Below are 20,895 nucleotides of genomic sequence, written 5' to 3' on the forward strand. Positions count from 1 at the left end.
GCACTAAAATAACAAGTTCTCTGTTCGTTAGTCATGTCCCCAGGCCCCACTTATATTTCTTTTGCTTTCCACTTTGAATTTTTATTCTTACAAAAAATAGAAGATTTACTGTTATGCAGACTACTGCATTAGTGTAGAAATAGTATAAATAATATCAGCACACTTGTGAAAGAATATTAGACTCACCAGTTGACGTGTACTGGACGCTTGGCATGATTTGTTTACTTTTGAACTTTGGTAAAAATTGAACATTTCTGCTACTTTTCATCGTGAAACCAATCAAAATCATTTCAATTTCTGTAATATATCTTCCATTCTATAAAAGGAGACCAGGAAAACTAGAATACAACCATAAATACCATACAAAAATACAGTGCAAAGTCGCTGTTTTAATCCAAAAATATGGTCAAAGTTTTTTTTTTTCTCATTACGCACTGTGCTGAAGGATTTTTTTTTTTTTACTGTGCACACTGACCACATAGACCCATTCTTTCATATGTAGGCCTACCAGCTTTCTCTCGCTAGATTTGAAGGTGCTAGAATTTAGGCGTTCTAGTACGTCAATAACCCTGGTGCGTAAGCTGTACCAGTATGTCGAAAACCCTGAAAGGGTTAATTGGGTTTCCATTATTTCTTATGGGAAAAATTAATTCGGCTAACGTCCAAATTGGTTAAAGGCAATCTCTCTGGAATGGATTAATTCCGTTACTCAAGGGCCCACTGTATAAGGGAACAGCATTAACAATATCATCATGATTTATAAGTAATCAGCTATTTTTTTTTTATCTAGTGCAATAATTTAATATATTTTACCTGACATCTGAACTTCTGTAGTCATTAAGACTATCTGATAAAGATACAGTACACTACCAAAGAAAACAAGCTTACATAAACATTCCATACTCCTCCTCCTGCCACCTGGCTATACACGTTTCCTTCATCAGAATACAGAAGAGAAATCACCTAAAAAGAAAAAAAACTTTATTATCAAATATGAACTTACTCTCTCTCCTATGTGATTGCCAATGAAAATACATTGCACTGCTCAATTTTGCTAAGTTATCCTAGATTAAATCAGAATAATTTACCACCAATGTATACATAAAACAATTTATGCTTACTGGCCATTGTATAAATGTATAATACTATCTGTAAAACAGTATGCAGTTAACCTGAATATGGCTGATCTCATTTTGCTTAACAAAAGAAACAATGTTCATCAGTTAAAAACATTAGGTCATTAATATAAAAAAAAATATACTTGCCTTATGAAGGACTTGACCTGCAGAGATTATAGTCTCTCTTATGAAAATGAATGTTGTTGATTTTTGGAAGCATCTGACATGAGTCGCTATCCACTGAGTGAAGTTCCCTACAACAGGCACTGTTAAGACTGCACATAAGAAAGAACATGTTTTAGTTTATTTCACTAATATAATCTTATTAATACTGAAAGATGAGGTGAACCATAGCACTGATAAGGGGAAAAAAGTGGGTGGTGCATCAAGGCATCCATAGAGTAAAGGATGTTATCCATGGAGGCAAAAAATAAAATGTATAAGAGTACAGTGGTACCAACACTCTAATATGGGTGTGAAGCATGGGTTGCGAATGTTGAAGTGAGGAGAAAGCTGGAGGCTGTGGAGATGTCGTGTCTGAGTGCAATGTGTGGTGTGAATATTATGCAAAAAATTCATAGTTTGGAGATTAGCAGCAGGTGCAGGATTACTAAAAGTATTATGCAGAGGGCTGAGGAGGGGATGTTGAGGTGCTTTGGACATTTAGAGAGGATGAAGCAAATTAGGATAATTTGGAGGATGAATAAATCTGTAGTGGAGGGGAGGTGGGGTAGGACTCACCCTAGGAAAGGTTGGAGGGAGGGAGTAAAGAAGATTTTGTATGTGAGAGGCTTGGTCATCCAGCAAGTGTGTGAGAGCATGTTAGATATGAGTGGAGGCTTCTTCTTCATAGATTTGCTATTACTGCCAGCCCTGGTCTCTGCCAGTTGGCGACCCGGCTTTGGCTCCCTATCGCGGGAGTGTCTGAGACATACGTCTGCCAAGGGAGGAGGTACAAGTACCTCATCATCTTCTGAGACCAGCCATTCCCAGGCCTGGCCCCATTCCCCACCCTCATGGGGCTCGTAGGGAGAAGCTAGGCACCTTTGGTCACTAACCCCGCCCCCCCATGGGCGGGATTAGTGGCAACCGAAGGTGCTGCATAGGCAGCAAGGACTTCAGGATGCTTTTGGAGCCACACCCCAGCTTTGGCTGCAGCCCAGGAGCTGAGGAAGCTCAGGAATGCCTCTTGCTGTGTGTGCTGACTACTGCTGCCTCTTCACTTGTCTGTTGCACTCCTTGGTTGCTCGCCGCCTTCTTCTTGAGTGGAGGCAAATGGTTTTTGGCCTTGACAAGCTGTTGGAGTGTGAGCAAGGTAACATTGATGAAGGAATTTAGGCAAACTGGTTAGTTGGACTTGAGTCCTGGAGGGGGTAAGTACAGTGCCTACAGTCTGGAGGGGTGGGGATATTTGAAGTCTGGAGGGGCATCTGAACAGTAGTGTCAGTGCACCGCTGGCAAGACAGTGATAATGTGAGCGATGGTGAAAGTGTTTCTTCTTTTTAGGGCGATGGCCAGTGTTAAAAAAAAAATGCTGTATAACAAAAATAGTTTGCCAGTTTTTCCCATAAGCAGACTAGACAAACAGCTTTCTGATAACATTAAAAGCAGCTGTTGTTTTTGAGACTTGATGTCCCCTTTTATGAGTGTGAGTGTATGTGTACTCACCTATATGTGGCTGCAGAGGTCAAGTCTCAGCCCCTGGCACAACCTCTTCACTGGTTGCTGCTAGGTTCACTCTTTCCTAGCTTTAAGAGCCTTATCATACTTCTTCTTAAAACTCTGAATTAATCCTGCCTTTATCATTTCACTCTCCAAGTCATTCCACTTCCTGACTACTCTGAGGCTGAAGAAATACATCCTAACATCCCTATGACTCACCTGAGTTTTCAACTCTCAGTTGTGCCCTCATATTCCTTGCCACACTGTGAAATCTGTTGTTCAATGACTTTTTGACTTTGAGTAACCCTTCTTCAAAAATTAGCCAATGAGAACCTCTGGGCTGAGAGAGAGAGAGAGATCTACAAGGTAAGGATATCAACCCCTTCCATGGCTTAGGTCACCATTCATGACTTGTGGGGGAATTTACCCTATGAAATACTGAAGAATTTGTGTTAGTCACTTCTCAAACTGTTGAAGGATGTCCTAAAGTGCAAGGGACAACCTATTTTGTGGTTGTAATTTTAGAGGGGGGCCAGAGTATGTGTACAGGTACAGAAACCTAGGCTTCACTTCTTATCTGTTAATCAGTAAGCATGTTTATGTACAATATTTATCAACCTGAAGCTATAGACCTCTTTAAGGTTGGCTCCTTGTCGTGGTAAAGAGGCTATCAGTCTGAGGAATTGGACCCCTTGGTCTTCTTCCTCCAACTGAACCTAATTACCCCCCCAATCCCCCCTTCCCTATCCCTTCCTCCCCATACCTTCCCTTTTTTCCCTTCATTACCCTCTCCCAACCCTCCCATTTTTCCCTGCCCCATTTGTAGCCTCTGGGATCCTTCCCTCTGGCATTGTGGTTTCTCGGTGGGAGGTGGTGTGCTGGGGTTCGTCCCCCTTCACATGGTTCCTCGGGAGTGAGGTAGTTTGCTGTGGAATCCGAATTGTCTGAGGATGCCCTACTCCCTTCCCGGTTTCTGGGTCGTGGGCGGGGTGTCCTTCGGATAACGGGTGTATCTCCGGAAGCTGCCTGTCGGTTCTGAGGGGGTGGCAGCCAAAGGAGGTATGCTTCGTGGCGGGTTTCCGATTGTCCTTTCTTTTGTCCGCCGAGGTAGCTCGGTAGATGTGAGGCTGCTATCCTGGAGCGCTGGTTTACTGGCATGAAGGGTAGGGTATGGCATGGGTTCCATGCTGCATCTTCTCTTCACCGCCAGTGGGCTCGAGGCCATCTTGGATAAGGGGGGGGAGCTTTCAGCCCCTCCATACCTCCCAGCGACTGTCCCTCCACTGTCCCTCTTTTTTTTTCTTACCTTCTTTCTTTTTCTCTTAATTAAAATAACAAGAAAGGAGATATCACAAAATATGCACCTATTATTATGGAATCTTCACTCAGTGTAACCCTTCCTCCCTCGAGGCCCCATTCTGATCCCACACCCTGTTCTGACCTGGCTTCGTTATCAGACCATTCTCTTGACTCTACTCATACCCCTGTACCTTCTGCCAGTGATGCTTCATCACCTGCTTCAAGTGCTGTGGTGTCACCTGTTTCTGTTCATGCCGCTGCTTCTAGCACAACTTTCACATTGCATCTGGCTTTCCTGAATACAGTGCGACGATTCTCGGATCGCCCACCTCCCTCAGGTCAGACTGCCTGTGGTTCTACTCCTAAGCATCCACAAGAACCTACTGATGACAGTTCATCAATGATCACTCAAAAACAACCTACACGACACTCACTACCTTTGAATACCGGACTAATGAGTACGCAATGGACAAAATTCTTTTCTTTACAAACGATGTCTCAAACTGATTATCTTTCTGACCACGGAATTGGTTAAGCTCTTTTACGTCATGTTGGCCAAAATATATCTTTCCACGCTCTTTGAAGTGGTGTGTGTTATAACAGTGCAGAATTCAGAGCAAGCTCATGCCCTCTCCTGCATCACTTCCATAGATAACATACCAGTCACCGTTCATAAGCACGCTACTCTTAATTCTTGCAGTGGTACTGTGGTCTTGCTGCATATCATTGTCAGAATGATTTTTTGTCTTGCCGAGAGGATATTTTAGAACAATTAGCCCTTCAGAACCTCCCTATCCTCAAGGTAGATACATACATCCTGCCTGCTTGTGGGCAGAGGCGCTTTCCTAGTAATATTGCTCGTTTAACCTTCGATTGCCGTGAGGTTCCATCCTCTGTCTATAATGTGGGCCATCGCCTAGAGGTTTTACCTGGAGTTTACCTGGAGAGGGATTCGGGGGTCAATGCCCCCTGCCTGGTTTGAGACCAGGCCTCATGGTGGATCAGAGTCTGATCAACCAGGCTGTTACTGCTGACTGCATACAAGCTGATGTACGAACCACAGCCCAGTTGGTCAGGTACTGACTTTAGGTGCCTCTCCAGTGCCTTCTTGTTCCCACGCCCCCAACAGTGTCGTAACTGCTGCCGTTTTGGACACCCTGCTAAACACTGCAGATTTGCAGATGAATGCCTGGTCTGCGGAGCAGCAGATCATTCCAATACATCGTGTAGTCTTCCCCCCTCTGGTCTTAATTGCAGGGAACCTCATCCTTCCTTCTCATGCTGTTGCCAGGTTTATCGTAATGAATGTGAGATCTGTTATCTTAAGGTGTGAGGGCCTCACTTACACTATGGCTGTCTCTCAGCTCCTCCGCCTTAAAGGTAAGCTCCCTCGTGTCCTGTATGCTTGGGTAGCCCAAAGACCTCCAACCTCGACAGTCCTCCTGCCACTCAATCCCTATGCGCCTGTGTCTTCCAGGGTTGCCCCAGTTTCTAATTCTTTTGCAGTTTTATCCTCTGACACTCCTATCTCTGCACCACTTCCTACTCCTACTTCTTCATCTCATTCGCTTGCTTCTCACTCTACGAAACCTTGCAGACCTACACTTTCTTCACATCCCTCACCTGCACACAATATATCTCCTGCCTCGGAGCCTCGTTCTCACTCTCTTTTCAGCTCTCACACGAAGGTAGAGGTTCACCCTCCCCCTCATGTAGTCCCCTCTTCTCCTGTTCCCCCCCTGTCTTCCTCTATAGTTACCCTCCAACCTCCTTCCTGTTACACTGCAGACCTCTTCTACCCCAGCCGACACATCTCTCCAAGTTCATACTCCCTGCCCCCCTCAGACCACTTTGGTTGCCTCTGTAGTTCCTCCGGCCTTTCCTTGCAACGCTTCTCCTGTCTCTAACATCATGGCATTGTCAGCTTCCTTAACGACTGAGACATTAGACGCTATTTCCAGCTATATTGTGGAGACGACACCTCCGATGGACACCGGGACTCCCTCTACCCCTTTTATATCAGGACCCTCGCAACAATCTATTCCTCCGCAACATTCACATTCTTCCTTGCTTACACGCTTACCGTTACCCCCACATGTTGACTTTACAAATCTTAATAGCACATAGGTTTTATCATTTCTTATTGTTGCCAGTTTTATTTCTGCACACAGTATCTTTTTTACAATGGAATATTTGCGGCCTTAGGGGCAATTGGGGAGAACTCCAAGTGTTTCTCTCCCAGTTGTCCCCAGTATGTGTTAGGTTGCAAGAGCCCAAAATTCGTTTTGCGGTCATTTGCCCCGTTTCGGGCTACGTGCTATTATATTCTTCAGATCCTTTACCTGACAAATCTTTTAATGAAAGCATGCTTCTTGTGCGCATTGATATACCGTATCAAGTTTTTAATCGTTCCCCGCTGCATTATACTGCAGCTCGGATTTATTTACACAGATGGTTTACAGTTTGCTCTCTCTATCTTTCTCCCTCCTGTGCATTCTGTATCTGTGATACTGCATTTTTAATTTCTTCTCTACCGCCACCCATCTTGCTGTTGGGTGACTTTAATGCTCACCATCACCTGTGGGGAGGGTCCCACTGCGACTCTTGTAGTGATCAGTTGGAGACTTCTCACTCTCTTCATGTTTTAAATACAGGTGCTCCTACCCATTTTGACTCTCACACTCAGTCTCTCTCCTACATTGATCTTTCTATCTGTTCCTCGCCCATTGCACTTGATTTCATGTGGTCTGTTCTTCCAGATTTACAAGATAGTGATCACTTTCCTATCCTTCTTACTTCTGCTACATATACTCATCTGTTTCGTACCCTCATTGGCAATTTGCTCGAGCAGATTGGGAATTATACTCCCGTCTTACCACCTGTTGCGAGAACCCCCTTTCATCGTCTATTGATGAATTGGCGCACCAATTTTTGACCTTAGTCCTGACTGTGGCAACTTGTTCTATCCCCCAAACCTCAGGCAGGCATTCTCAGGCATGTGTACCTTGGTGGTCTCCTACATGCACCTGCACAGTGCATTTAAAATGTGATGCATGAGGCCATTATCAATATAAGCGTACGCAGAGTGTCTGTTGGATTTTAAGCAGGCAAGGGCAGTTGCTCGCTGTGTCACACGCGACACTAAACGTGCTTGTTAGCGAGATTATGTGTCTACTTTTACCTCGTCTTCCCCTATGTGCGCGATCTGAAAAAAGGTGCGGAAATTGTGTGGTAAGTACACTCTGGACCCAGTTCCCGTTTTGCGGGTTGCTGGAATTGATGTTGCAGAACCTTTAGAAGTTGCCAAAGAAATTGGGAACTATCTTCTCCATATCTCCCGAGAGCTTCACCTCTGTCCCTCATTTCTTGCGTCTAAATCTACCAGAGCAATTGCCCTTAGATTTCTCCTCCAATAGATTGGATTAGAGTCCATATTTCCATGTGCCAGCTGTCGGCACTGGGACCTGACAATATCCACATCAGTATGCTATATAAGGTACACCATCTCCATTCTACGGCCCTTCCTGTTTATAGGTCTTTTCAATCTAATTTGGGAGTCAGGAGTTCTCCCACAACACTGGAAATCAGCTACTGTACTACCATTTCGCAAACCTGGTGCCTCAGGGCCTGACACCTCTCACTATCATCCCATTGCCCTGACCAGTGTGGTCTGCAAGGTGATGGAACGATTGGTGAATAGATGTCTGATGTAGTTCTTAAAGACACACAATAGCCTTTCCCCTCGCTAATATGGCTTTCACATAGGCCGCTCTACTCTAGACCCTTTGCTCCACTTCGATACATATATTCAAAATACCTTTGTTAATCCTTTCAGGGTCGACAGGCCCTCTCAGAGATTTGTTCTCAGGGTTGCCCAAATTTCAAAAAACAAAAAAATGATTTTTTCTTATGAAAAGATAGAGAATCTTTTCCCGGTCATAATGACACTAAAAGTATGAAATTTGATGGAAAACTTACGGAATTATGCACTTGCGAATTTAGCGGTCTCGGCGATGTTTATGCATCGGTGATTTTGCCCACTTTGAGCCCTATTTTCGGCCAATTCCAGTGTACTAGTCGACAAAAATCAACTATTTCGCTCTGAGAAAACAAGCCTTCTCCTCCATAGCTACACAGTATCTACTTCAGTGATACTATGAAAGGATATCGCAGAAGAAACAACATCAGTAATAAAAGAATAACAGCAAGTACCCTAGAACTCAACTTGTCTACCCAGCAGGACGCCGGTGTATCACCAACCCCCTCACCACCGCCACCCAGGGAACAACAACAACAAACATGGCTGACTCCCCCTCCAACTCCACTCCCTTCAAAGGATTCACCCATGATAACTCAGGTATGATTATTCCTGACAATATCAAGGACTACATCATTGCTCTAGAAAACAAAATCAAAGATATCAAAGCAACACTTGCGCGATGAGAATCCAAGATAACCAACCTCGAGAACAAGATCCAAAACCTTGAAGAGAAGATTACATCGGGAAGTGTTGACACAGAAAATATTTTGAAAGCAGCTATAGCCAGTCACACTGAACAAATAACAACAATAAATATGAAGGTTGAAGAAGCAATCAAGGACTGGAATCAGAACATGCACACTTGACTAAATGAATACCTTGATTTCCAAGACGACAAAACTGAACAAGACAAGTTGTCTGATGCAGTTATAATAAACAGTCCACACATTCCAAGTGACATAACACAAGCACAGTGCAAAGAAACTGCTATCAGGATAATACAGGGCCACGTACAAGTCATAGTGCAAAACAATAAAATCAAAGAAACATGTTTGCTAGGAAAACCAGGTAGTAAACACAGTATAATGATCAGACTTCATTCATATGATAAAAGAAAGGACCTAATTAAATCAGCATTTACAATGAAAAATGGAGTGTACATAAATGAATGTCTAACTAGAAAATGTCAAAACCTGTTCAGGCTGAGAAAACTTAAACAGGAAAACAAAATACATCAGTGTTTCACGTGAAATGGGAAAATACTAGTTAGGAAAACATCAACAGGACAACAATATACCATCTCAAATGAACATGATTTCTCTACCTTCCTTAGAAAAGCTGACATTACTGTAACAGATTAGCCTCTTCAAGGGGGGCTCCTTGGCGTGGTGAAGAGGCTCTTGGTCTGAGGAATTAGACCTATCGGTCTTCTTCCTCAGACCGAACCTAATTACCCCCCAATCTCCCCTCCCCTATCCCATCCTCCCCTTTTTCCTTTCCTCCTCCCCCTCCCCACCCCTCCCTTTTGTCCTTCCTCTTTTTGTCCTTTGGGATTTCTCCCACAGGCGCGCTAGTTCCTAGGTAGAGGAAAGGATACCGGGGTCCATCCCATTCCGTTGAGGTTCTTAGCAGTGGCGTAGTTTGCCGTGGAATCTGGATCGCCTGGGGATGTCCCGATCCCTCTCCGGTATCCCGGAGTAGCTTTGGGTGTCTTTCGGGCGACGAGTGTATCTCTGGAAGCCACCTTTCGGATTCCGGGGGTGGTGGCCGAAGGAGGTATGCTTTGTGGCGGATGTCCGGCCGCCCTCTCTTTTGTCCACCGAGGTAGCTCGGCAGATGTGAGGTTGCTATCCCGGATTGTTAGTTTACTAGCATGATGGGTAGGGTATGGCACGGGTTCCATGCTGCATCTGCGCTACTTGCGGTGCTGAGGTCCTCTTGGGCGCGGAGGGAGATTTCTGGCCCTTTCATTCCTCCTAGGACCTATCCCTCCCCGGTCCCCCCTTTTTTTTCTTTTTATTTTTATTTTCTTTTCTTCTTTCTTTTTTTTCTTAAAAACAAAAAGAAAGAAGTAACCTAACCATGGCAGCCCTAGTCCATGAACCTGGTACCCCCGGGCCCCTTCTTGATACCGCACCCCGTTCTGACCCCGCCTCGTCTTTGGACCACTCTTCAGACATTCCTCATGCCTCTGTACCTATTGCCGGTGCTGTTTCCTTACCCGCTTCAGGTACTGAGGCCTCGACTGACTCCTTCGATTTATCGGACCTTCGCTCTCCTCTGACTATGCTTCCGGCCTCTCCCTCTACGGTGCGGCAATTTTCAAATCGCCTACCCGTTCCACGTCGGACCAACTCTGGTCCCACGCCTAAACGCCAACGACAATTACCTGCTGATGATACTTCTCCACCTTCTCGTTCTTCTCAGAAACGATCGACACGTCCTTCACTACCTTTCCACGCTCAGTTTCAGACTGAACAGTGGACTAAATTCTTCACTTTACGACCAACTTCCTCTACTGCCTATCTTTCTGACCATAGTATTGGCAAGGCACTCCTACGCCATGTTGGTAAGGATATTTCTTTTCATGCTCTTAAGAGCGGTACGCGCATCATTACCGTACAGAATGCTACCCAGGCTCATGAGCTCTCTCGTCTTTCCCATATCGATACTGTTCCTGTCACTCTTGAAAAACATCATTCCCTCAATTCTTGTAGTGGTACCGTCATTCTGCCCCATACCATAGTTCAACAAAATTTCCAGACATGTGGCACTGACATTCTAGAACAGCTCGAACTCCAAGATCTCCCAATCCTCAAGGTAGACACTTACGTTCTTCCTGCCCGCGGGCGGAGACGATACCCTAGCAATGTGGCTCGTTTAACTTTTGACAGCCGAGAACTCCCATCCTCAGTTTATATAGCAGGACATCGGTTACAAGTTTGAAAGGTGATCCCTACACCACAACAGTGTAGAAATTGCTGGCGATTTGGCCATCCAGCGAAATATTGCAGATCTATCGCCGAATGCCCAGTCTGTGGTGCCGATGACCATTCTAATACGTCTTGCAATCGATCTCCCTCTTGCCTTAACTGTCATGAGGCTCACCCTTCGTACTCTCGCCGTTGTCAGGTCTATTTAAACGAGCGGGAAATCCGTTACCTCAAAGAGACAGAAGGTCTCCCTTATGCCATGGCAGTTTCTCATCTCCGCCTCCAAGGGAGACTCCCACGTGTTTCTTATTCCCGTGTTTCAAAACGTCCCCCCCACTTCTGGTATCCCATCTTCTACACCCACCTCTGTGGTTACCTCTCCCATAATCACTCCTGTATCTAATCCTTTTGCTGTCCTCGGCTCAGACGTCCCTACTTCAACGCCTCAGTCTAATCTCGCTTCTTCGAGTTCTCTCTCACAAGCCTCAGTATCGACGAGACCTCGTACGACACCTCCTCCCAATCGTCCCTCTACTTCTCAAAAGTCAAAAAAAGGTCCGGTAACACCTCCTACCCATCTTCCACCTCCTCATTTTACCCTCCCTGTCTCTGTCCCTAGTTCTTCCCCTCTCACTGGCTCAGTTACAAGTGCAGAGGTTCACCCTCCTCCTCGTAATGTACCTTCCTCCCCTGTCCCCTCCCAAGTTTCTTCCTCTTCTGCCACCTCCCAGGTTCCTGCCTCTTCTGTCCCCTGCCACGCTTCTCCAGTTCCCTCCACCCTTTCGCCCCCCCCCTACCTTGGTACAGTCCAATACAGTTCCAATCTTTACTCATCCTCCCCCTACCATTCCCAATATTGTCTCCCATACGACATCTCTGAATTCCGAAACACTTGAAGCAATCTCTGAATATATTGCAGAGACCAAACCATCAATGGACACTGATCCACCTTCCGCTCTTTCTCTCTCCTCTGCTCCATCTGCGCAACTCCTTTCTTCACAGCGCACCGTTCCTTCGCTGCTTGAACATTTTCCACTGCCTCCGCATGTGGACTTTTCTAACCCTTCTAGTCCATAGGAACCCTTACCTGCGGATTTCAAGTATCTTTATCATTGCCAATCATGGCCTATTTACAGTGGAATATACGCGGCCTCAGGGGTAATCGGGGTGAGCTTCAGATGTTACTCTCCCAGTTTTCCCCTGTTGGTGTTTGCTTACAGGAACCAAAATTACACTCTGCTGTTATTTCTCACATCTCAGGCTATAATTTATTGTATTCTTCAGATCCTTTTCCTGATGGGACCTTTAATGACAGTGCCCTTCTTCTCCGCACTGATATTCCGTACCATCAGCTATTTGTTCATACTTCGCTGCATTACACAGCAGCCCGTATCCACTTACATAGGTGGTATACGCTCTGTTCTTTATATCTCTCTCCTTCTCGGGCATTATCTATTCCGGATTTTGCCTTCCTTGTTTCGTCATTACCGCCACCGATTCTGTTACTTGGTGATTTTAATGCCCACCATTTCCTCTGGGGGGGGGTCTCACTGTGATTCCCGTGGAATTCAGTTAGAGGCTTTTCTTGCCACCCACCCCCTCCATGTTTTAAATACAGGTACTCACACCCATTTTGATCCTCGGACTCATACTCTCTCTTGCATCGATCTCTCAGTCTGCTCTTCCTCAACCGCATTAGACTTCACTTGTTCTGTTCTCCCGGACTTACATGACAGTGATCATTTCCCAATCATTCTTACTTCCCCTTCATATTCACCACCTCTTCGCACCCCACACTGGCAATTTAATCGGGCAAATTGGAACCTTTACTCACACCTAACTGTTTTTAAAGAGGTTCCTTCTTCATCCTCCATCGATGAGCTTTTACACCTCTTCTCGTCCTCCGTTTTCACCGCAGCTTCTCATTCTATACCCCAAACTTCGGGCAGGCATTCTCATAAATGCGTGCCTTGGTGGTCTCCTGCTTGTGCTCGTGCAGTACGTTTGAAACGCGCTGCATGGGGCAGGTACCGGTACAATAGAACCACAGAGCGACTCCTTGATTTTAAACAGAAGCGTGCGATCGCTCGCCGTGTCATCCGTGACGCTAAACGCACTTGCTGGCAAGATTATGTCTCCACCATCACCTCTGCTTCCTCTATGAGTGCAGTCTGGAAAAAAGTACGAAAACTGAGTGGTAAATATTCTCCTGACCCGGCTCCTGTTCTGCGGGTTGCCGGTGTTGATATAGCAAACCCACTAGATGTTGCCAATGAAATTGGCAATCATCTGGTCCGTATTTCTCAGGGACTCCATCTATGCCCCTCATTTCTTTCCTCAAAGTCTGCCAGAGAGTTAGCACCCTTGGACTTTTCTTCTCTCAGAGAAGAACAGTATAATGTGCCTTTTACACTTCAAGAACTGGAGGCAACACTCTCAGCTTGTCGATCATCGGCAGCTGGGCCCGACGACATTCATATTCGTATGCTACAACATTTACATCAGTCAGCCCTTGCAGTCCTATTACGCCTTTACAATCTTATTTGGTCACAAGGAGTTCTTCCACAGCTGTGGAAATCCGCCATTGTTCTCCCTTTCCACAAACCAGGCACTACGGGACATGAAACCTCCCACTATCGTCCCATTGCTCTTACCAGTGCAGTTTGCAAAGTAATGGAACACCTAGTAAATAGACGTTTAGTGTGGTATTTAGAGACACACAACAGTCTCTCCACTCGTCAATATGGCTTTCGTAAGGGACGTTCTACCATAGACCCCTTACTACGCTTGGATACGTATGTTCGTAATGCCTTTGCGAATAACCACTCAGTTATTGCCATATTTTTTGACCTTGAGAAGGCATATGACACAACTTGGAGGTATAATATTTTAGCCCAAGCCCACTCCTTAGGCCTTCGAGGCAATCTACCATCCTTCCTTAAGAACTTTTTAACTGACAGGCATTTCCGTGTTCGGGTTAATGTGCTCTCCCCGGACTTTATCCAAGCTGAAGGTGTCCCCCAGGGATGTGTTCTGAGCACAACACTTTTTCTCCTTGCTATTAATGATTTGGCCTCTAGTCTTCCATGAAATATTTGGTCATCACTCTATGTTGATGACTTCGCTATTGCCTGTGCAGGCGCTGACTGTCACCTCCTTACAGTTTCTCTCCAACATGCAGTCGACCGTGTTTCCAATTGGGCCACCACGCGTGGGTTTAAATTTTCCAGCACTAAAACCCACCAAATCACTTTCACTAGACGCTCTGTCATCTCCGATCATCCTTTGTACCTCTATGGCTCCCGTATCCCTGAACGTGATACAGTCAAGTTTCTGGGCCTCCTCTTTGATCGTAGGTTATCCTGGAAACCTCACATTACCTCTCTGAAGGCAACTTGTCACAGCCGGCTGAACCTTCTTAAAACCCTTGCTCATCTTTCGTGGGGAGCTGATCGTCGAACCCTCCTTCGCCTACATTCCACCCTTATTTTATCGAAACTTGATTATGGTGACCAGACCTATTCAGCGGCATCTCCTGCTACTCTCTCTAGCCTTAACCCCATTCATCACCAAGGATTACGTTTATGCCTTGGTGCTTTTCGCTCTTCCCCTGTCGAAAGCCTCTATGCAGAAGCGAACGTTCCATCCTTATCCGATCGCCGTGATGCCCATTGCCTGTGCTACTATGTACGCTCTCATGATCTCCGCAATCCTTCCATTTATAGAATGGTCACTGATATTAGTAGACATTCTTTATTTGTTCGCCACCCCTGTTTACTCCGTCCCTTCTCTCTTCGCCTTCATTCGCTCTTGTCTTCTCTTCAACTACCACCTTTCTATGTACATGTAGCATCTCACTTTTCCCTACCCCCCTGGGAAGTTCCAGCTGTTCGAGTCTGTTCTTTCTCCCTCCCTTGCTCGAAAGCCCAACTGTCTACGGTCGCTTCCCGCTCTCTTTTTCTTGACCACTTTCACTCTCATTCTCATGCCATTGCTGTGTACACAGATGGCTCTAAGTCTTCTGACGGCGTAGGATTCGCAGCAGTGTTTCCGGACAGCGTCGTACAAGGGCATTTACTATCTTCGGCTAGTATTTTTACTGCTGAATTATATGCCATCCTTACAGCACTTATCCGTATTGCATCTATGCCTGTGTCATCATTTGTGGTTGTCTCAGACTCCCTTAGTGCTTTACAGGCTATACAAAAATTTGATACACCTCACCCCTTAGTCCTCCGTATCCAACTTTGGCTACGCCGCATCTTTACCAAGCATAAAGATATTGTTTTTTGTTGGGTCCCTGGTCATGTTGACATACAGGGCAATGAACAGGCAGACACTGCTGCGCGGTCAGCAGTACATGACCTACCAGTTTCTTATAGAGGTATTCCATTTACGGACTATTTTGCTGTAATATCTTCCCACCTTCACATCCGTTGGCAACAACGTTGGTCTACTATGCTCGGCAACAAACTTCAGTCTATTAAACCGAGTATAGGTTACTGGCCGTCTCCTTATCACCAGTGTCGAGGTTGGGAGACTACTCTCTCCCGTCTTCGCATTGGCCATACTCGTCTTACTCATGGATATCTCATGGAGAGGCGTCTTGCTCCTCTCTGTGAGAATTGCCAAGCTCCATTATCAGTCAGCCACATTCTGTTGGACTGCCCACTTTATCAACGAGCACGCAGAATTTACCTCTGTCGTCGTCTTCGCTCCGCTGCTCTCTCTTTACCTTCCCTTCTCGCTGATGGACCCACCTTTCATCCGGACTCTCTCATCGACTTTTTGACAACGACTGACTGACTTCACAAATTCTGATACTTTCAGCCCTTTCTACTTCAATCTCTTGCTACCCTCTACCCCCGTACTATCCCCTGCCCCGCTGTTTTCTGTAACCTGCTGATCATCCCCCCTCCCTTCTGCCATCCAATTCCCTTGCTTCCTTCCCTACCCTGCAGCGCTGTATAGCCCTTGTGGCTTAGCGCTTCTTTTTTGATTATAATAATAATAATGTAACAGATTAGATAAGTGCCCTTAATACATATATACGTGTGGTGCATATAGTGTCCGTTACTATTATATTGTGCATTATTTTTTTTTATTTTTCATCACTAGCTAATGCCAACTACCTCCAATATTTTATACTTCTTTCTTACTGCTATTAATTGCTCATAATTTTGTGTTACAAATCAGATCTTACTCCAAATTAATATTATTCATCGTTCTTACCTGTCCATTTAATTTTGTTTACCACTACTTGTTTTAGTCACCTTTTATTGTGTATGCAATTAGTGCATATTCCAATTACTTTTTTTGCAAGTCCCAAAACTATCTTTTGCTAGCTAGTACCAACTACCTAATATTTTTTTTACTTTTTATTGTGCAATAAACTGCTCAATTTATTTAATATTACAAATCAGATCTTACTCCTAAACCAATATTATTTCATAGTGACTATCTGTCCATTTAACTTTGTTTACTATTACTTAATTTAGTCCCTTATATATTTTCTTCTTTATTTTAGCTTTATATAACTACAAAACAGAATGACTTCAAGATTGTATCAGTCTGTAGTGGAAGGAAGGCGGGGTAGGGGGCGGCCTACGAAAGGTTGGAGGGAGGGGGTAAAGGAGGTTTTGTGTGCGAGGGGCTTGGCCTTCCAGCAGGCATGCGTGAGCATGTTTGATAGGAGTGAATGGAGACAAATGGTTTTTAATACTTGACGTGCTGTTGGAGTGTGAGCAAAGTAACATTTATGAAGGGGTTCAGGGAAACCGGCAGGCCGGACTTGAGTCCTGGAGATGGGAAGTACAGTGCCTGCACTCTGAAGGAGGGGTGTTAATGTTGCAGTTTAAAAACTGTAGTGTAAAGCACCCTTCTGGCAAGACAGTGATGGAGTGAATGATGGTGAAAGTTTTTCTTTTTCGGGCCACCCTGCCTTGGTGGGAATCGGCCAGTGTGATAATAATAATAATATAATAACTACCCTAGCTCATATATTCACAATTGTTAAAATAATCAAGGTGCTATTCTCAGGTGCTAAAGTGTAATAAGTTCACTATTTTGCCATTATACTCCAAAACTCATTTATTTGATTACCACTTTATTGTTCACCACAACTTATATTAGTCCCTTTTATATTGTTTTCCCTAATTCTAACTTTAAAGAATTACCTTTAAAGTACTACCTACTACCATATTCCCAAGCTCCATTATTTGATCATCACTTTATTTGTTCACCACAAATTATTTTAGTCCCTTTTATTTTGTCTCCTTTATTTTAGCTTTACAAAACTACCTTAGCTCATTTTTTTTACATTTGTTAAATAATTCAGGTGCTATTTTTTAGTTTTAGAATATTTACTTTGTTTTATACTTAATTCTAACTATAGATTCACTACACATCTTATGATTACAAGCATTGATCCTCATACCAACCTCTTATTTAATGACTTAAATGAATCAAACAGTTACTGTAATTACTACACAGCAGAACAATCAAAGGCACTTCTCAGAGCCAACAACAACATAACTGTCTTTAACTACAATATCAGATCTCACAGCATTACTAAATTCCTTGCATGCCAATATGTCCATCATTACACTAACTGAAACCTGGCTAAAGCCTGATACTACAGATGTCTATGCCATTCCTGGTTACACAGCCATACACAACTGTAGGCCAGACCAACAAGGGGGTGGCACTGCTATATACTACTCAGACCAACTAGAATGTATCACTAATACTTGCACAAGGGATGAACATGGGGAATATAAAATAGCTAAATTCAAATCCAAATACCTACAAAAACCTCTCACAGTGATAAACATCTACAGTGTACCACAGTCAAACATTAGCCAATTTAGTGAAAACCTAGGAAGTATGATAACTGATGCACGCATGAACAAAGATCACTTACTACTCTCAGGTGACTTCAATATAAATCTCCTGCAAGACCAGGACCCACACGTTACTGAATTCACAAACACTATGAGTAACTGCATGTTGCTACCAACAGTAACAAAACCTACAAGAGTTACAGAGACCAGTGTTTCCCTACTTGACCACATCTGGACCAACACCATATCCCCTTTAAAATCAGGCATAATTACAGATAATACCACAGACCACTACCCTACTTTCCTCATAACAACTCTTGGTAAATTACCCCAAGACACTACTAAAGTCACCTTCAGACTTCACAATGAGGCAGCCATTAATAACTTCACAACAGCAGTAACAAACATTGACTGGCACACTGAGCTAGAAATCTATACAGATATTGACGAATGCATTAATAATTTTCTAAAAAAGACCCAATACCTCTATAACAAGCACTGCCCTAAAACAACTAAGCAGATGACAGCTAAGAGACTGAACAGTCCCTGGCTAACACCCAGCATTCTCAAATCCATAAATACAAAACACCTATATGAAAAACAGTACAGAATGGGTCACATAACCAGAGACCAAACAAAACGTTACTCGTCAATCCTAACCAGCCTGATAAGAAGGGCAAAAAAATTGTATTATGAGAACAGATTATCCAACTTATGAGGTGATATAAAAAAGACCTGGAAAACCCTATCAGAAATTCTAGGAACAAAAAAGATATCACGAAATAGCGAAATAAAATTAGCAAAATCAGATTAACCCCAACTCCCAGCAACAGAAACAGCAAACAGACTCAATGATTTCTTCTCCACCATATGGAGTGAATGATGGTGAAAGTTTTTCTTTTTCGGGCCACCCTGCCTTGGTGGGAATCGACCAGTGTGATAATAAAAAATAAAAAAAAATATAGGAAAAAACCTTGCCAATAAAATTCCAAGCTCAGATACCCCACCAAATGACTACCTCACTGGCAACTACCCGAACACACTGTTCCTAGCTCCGACTAACCCATACGAAGTCTCCCTTATTATCAACACACTATAAAACAAGACAGGAGATTTAAATACCTTACCACCCTTTATATACAAAAAAGTGTCACAGGTGCTATCACCAATCATTGCAACACTCTTTAACAAATCCATTGAATCCTCCACCTTCCCTACAGTTCTCAAAATAGCAAGGGCCACCCCGATCCATGAAGGAGGAGACCAAACAGAGTTGAATAACTATAGGCCAATATCCAACTTACACCCTCTCTCAAAAATCTTCGAAAAATTAATTCATAAACAAATCTACTCTACCTCATCTCCCAAAACATACTCAACCCCTGCCAGTTTGGATTCAGGCCTAATAAAAATACTGATGATGCTATTATACACATGCTAGAACATATATACACTGCAATAGAGAAAAAAGAAGTCCCACTGGGGATCTTCATTGACTTACGTAAAGCTTTTGATACAGTTGACCATGACTTGCTCCACAGAAAATTGTCACACTATGGTATAAGAGGGCACTCCCTCAACTACCTCAAGTCATACCTCAACAACAGAAGCCAATATGTGTACACAAATGGGGCAAGCTCTTCTGCACAACTAATTACAGTTGGTGTCCCACAGGGAAGTGTCCTTGGCCCTCTTCTCTTTTTCCTATACATAAATGACCTACCAAATGCTTCACAATTACTCAAACCCACACTATTTGCAGATGACACTACATACGTCTACTCTCACCCGAGCCCAGTCATGCTAGCCAATACTGTAAATACCGAATTACAGAAAATATCCACCTGGATGAGGACTAACAAACTTACACTAAACATTGACAAAACCTACTTCATTCAGTTTGGTAACAGAGCTACAGATGTCCCTCTTAACATAATGATAAATGGATCACCTGTCACAAAGCTAACAGAGGGAAAATTCTTAGGAATCCACCTTGATAATAGACTCAAATTTCATACACATATACATCAAATTTCTAAGAAAATTTCTAAGACCGTAGGCATACTATCGAAGATACGGCACTATGTTCCACAGTCAGCCCTCCTGGCCCTATATCACTCACTTATTTACCCCTATCTCACCTATGGAATTTGTGCATGGGGCTCAACAACAATTAACCATCTCAGACCACTAATTACTCAACAAAAGGCTGCAGTCAGAATGATAACAAATTCCCACTACAGGCAGCACACTCCACCAGTATTCAAAACACTAAACCTACTCACCATACAAAACATCCATACTTATTACTGCACCTATTACATATATAGAACACTTTTTTTTTTTTTTTCTCTCTCAACAAGTCAGCCGTCTCCCACCGAGGCAGGGTGACCCAAAAAAGAAAGAAAATCCCCAAAAAGAAAATACTTTCATCATCATTCAACACTTTCACCACACTCACACATTATCACTGCTTTTGCAGAGGTGCTCAGAATACAACAGCTTAGAAGCATACACATATAAAGATACACAACATATCCCTCCAAACTGCCAATATCCCAAACCCCTCCTTTAAAGTGCAGGCATTGTACTTCCCATTTCCAGGACTCAAGTCCGACTATATGAACATAACCGGTTTCCCTGAATCCCTTCACTAAATATTACCCTGCTCGCACTCCAACAGATCGTCAGGTCCCAAGTATCATTCGCCTCCATTCACTCCTATCTAACACGCTCATGCATGCTTTCTGGAAGTCCAAGCCCCTAGCCCACAAAACCTCCTTTACCCCCTCTTTCCAACCTTTTCGAGGACGACCCCTACCCCTCCTTCCTTCCCCTATAGATTTATATGCTATCCATGTCATTCTACTTTGATCCATTCTCTCTAAATGACCAAACCACCTCAACAACCCCTCTTCTGCCCTCTGACTAATGCTTTTATTAACTCCACACCTTCTCCTAATTTCCACACTCCGAATTTTCTGCATAATATTTACACCACACATTGCCCTTAGACAGGACATCTCCACTGCCTCCAACCGTCTCCTCGCTGCTGCATTTAACACCCAAGCTTCACATCCATATAAGAGTGTTGGTACTACTATACTTTCATACATTCCCTTCTTTGCCTCCTTAGATAACGTTTTTTGACTCCACATATACCTCAATGCACCACTCACCTTTTTTCCCTCATCAATTCTATGATTAACCTCATCCTTCATAAATCCATCCGCCGAAACGTCAACTCCCAAGTATCTGAAAACATTCACTTCTTCCATACT

The 20,895-nt window shown here is 43.8% G+C and overlaps 1 protein-coding gene across 1 annotated transcript in view; it reads right to left on the bottom strand.

The window, feature by feature from the left end:
* LOC128684172 (apolipophorins) overlaps positions 1 to 20,895 on the bottom strand; it is a 183,518-nt gene that overhangs the window by 148,225 nt on the left and 14,398 nt on the right. The window contains exons 2-3 of the mRNA XM_070095041.1: positions 1,266 to 1,393; positions 889 to 963 (exon numbers count right to left, since the gene is read on the bottom strand). Of these exons, the coding sequence (XP_069951142.1) occupies positions 889 to 963; positions 1,266 to 1,393 (203 nt within the window). The remainder of the gene's footprint in view (positions 1 to 888; positions 964 to 1,265; positions 1,394 to 20,895) is intronic.

The sequence above is a fragment of the Cherax quadricarinatus genome, chromosome 4 (genome assembly GCF_038502225.1).
Source record: "Cherax quadricarinatus isolate ZL_2023a chromosome 4, ASM3850222v1, whole genome shotgun sequence".
NCBI classification, from domain to species: Eukaryota; Metazoa; Arthropoda; class Malacostraca; order Decapoda; family Parastacidae; genus Cherax; species Cherax quadricarinatus.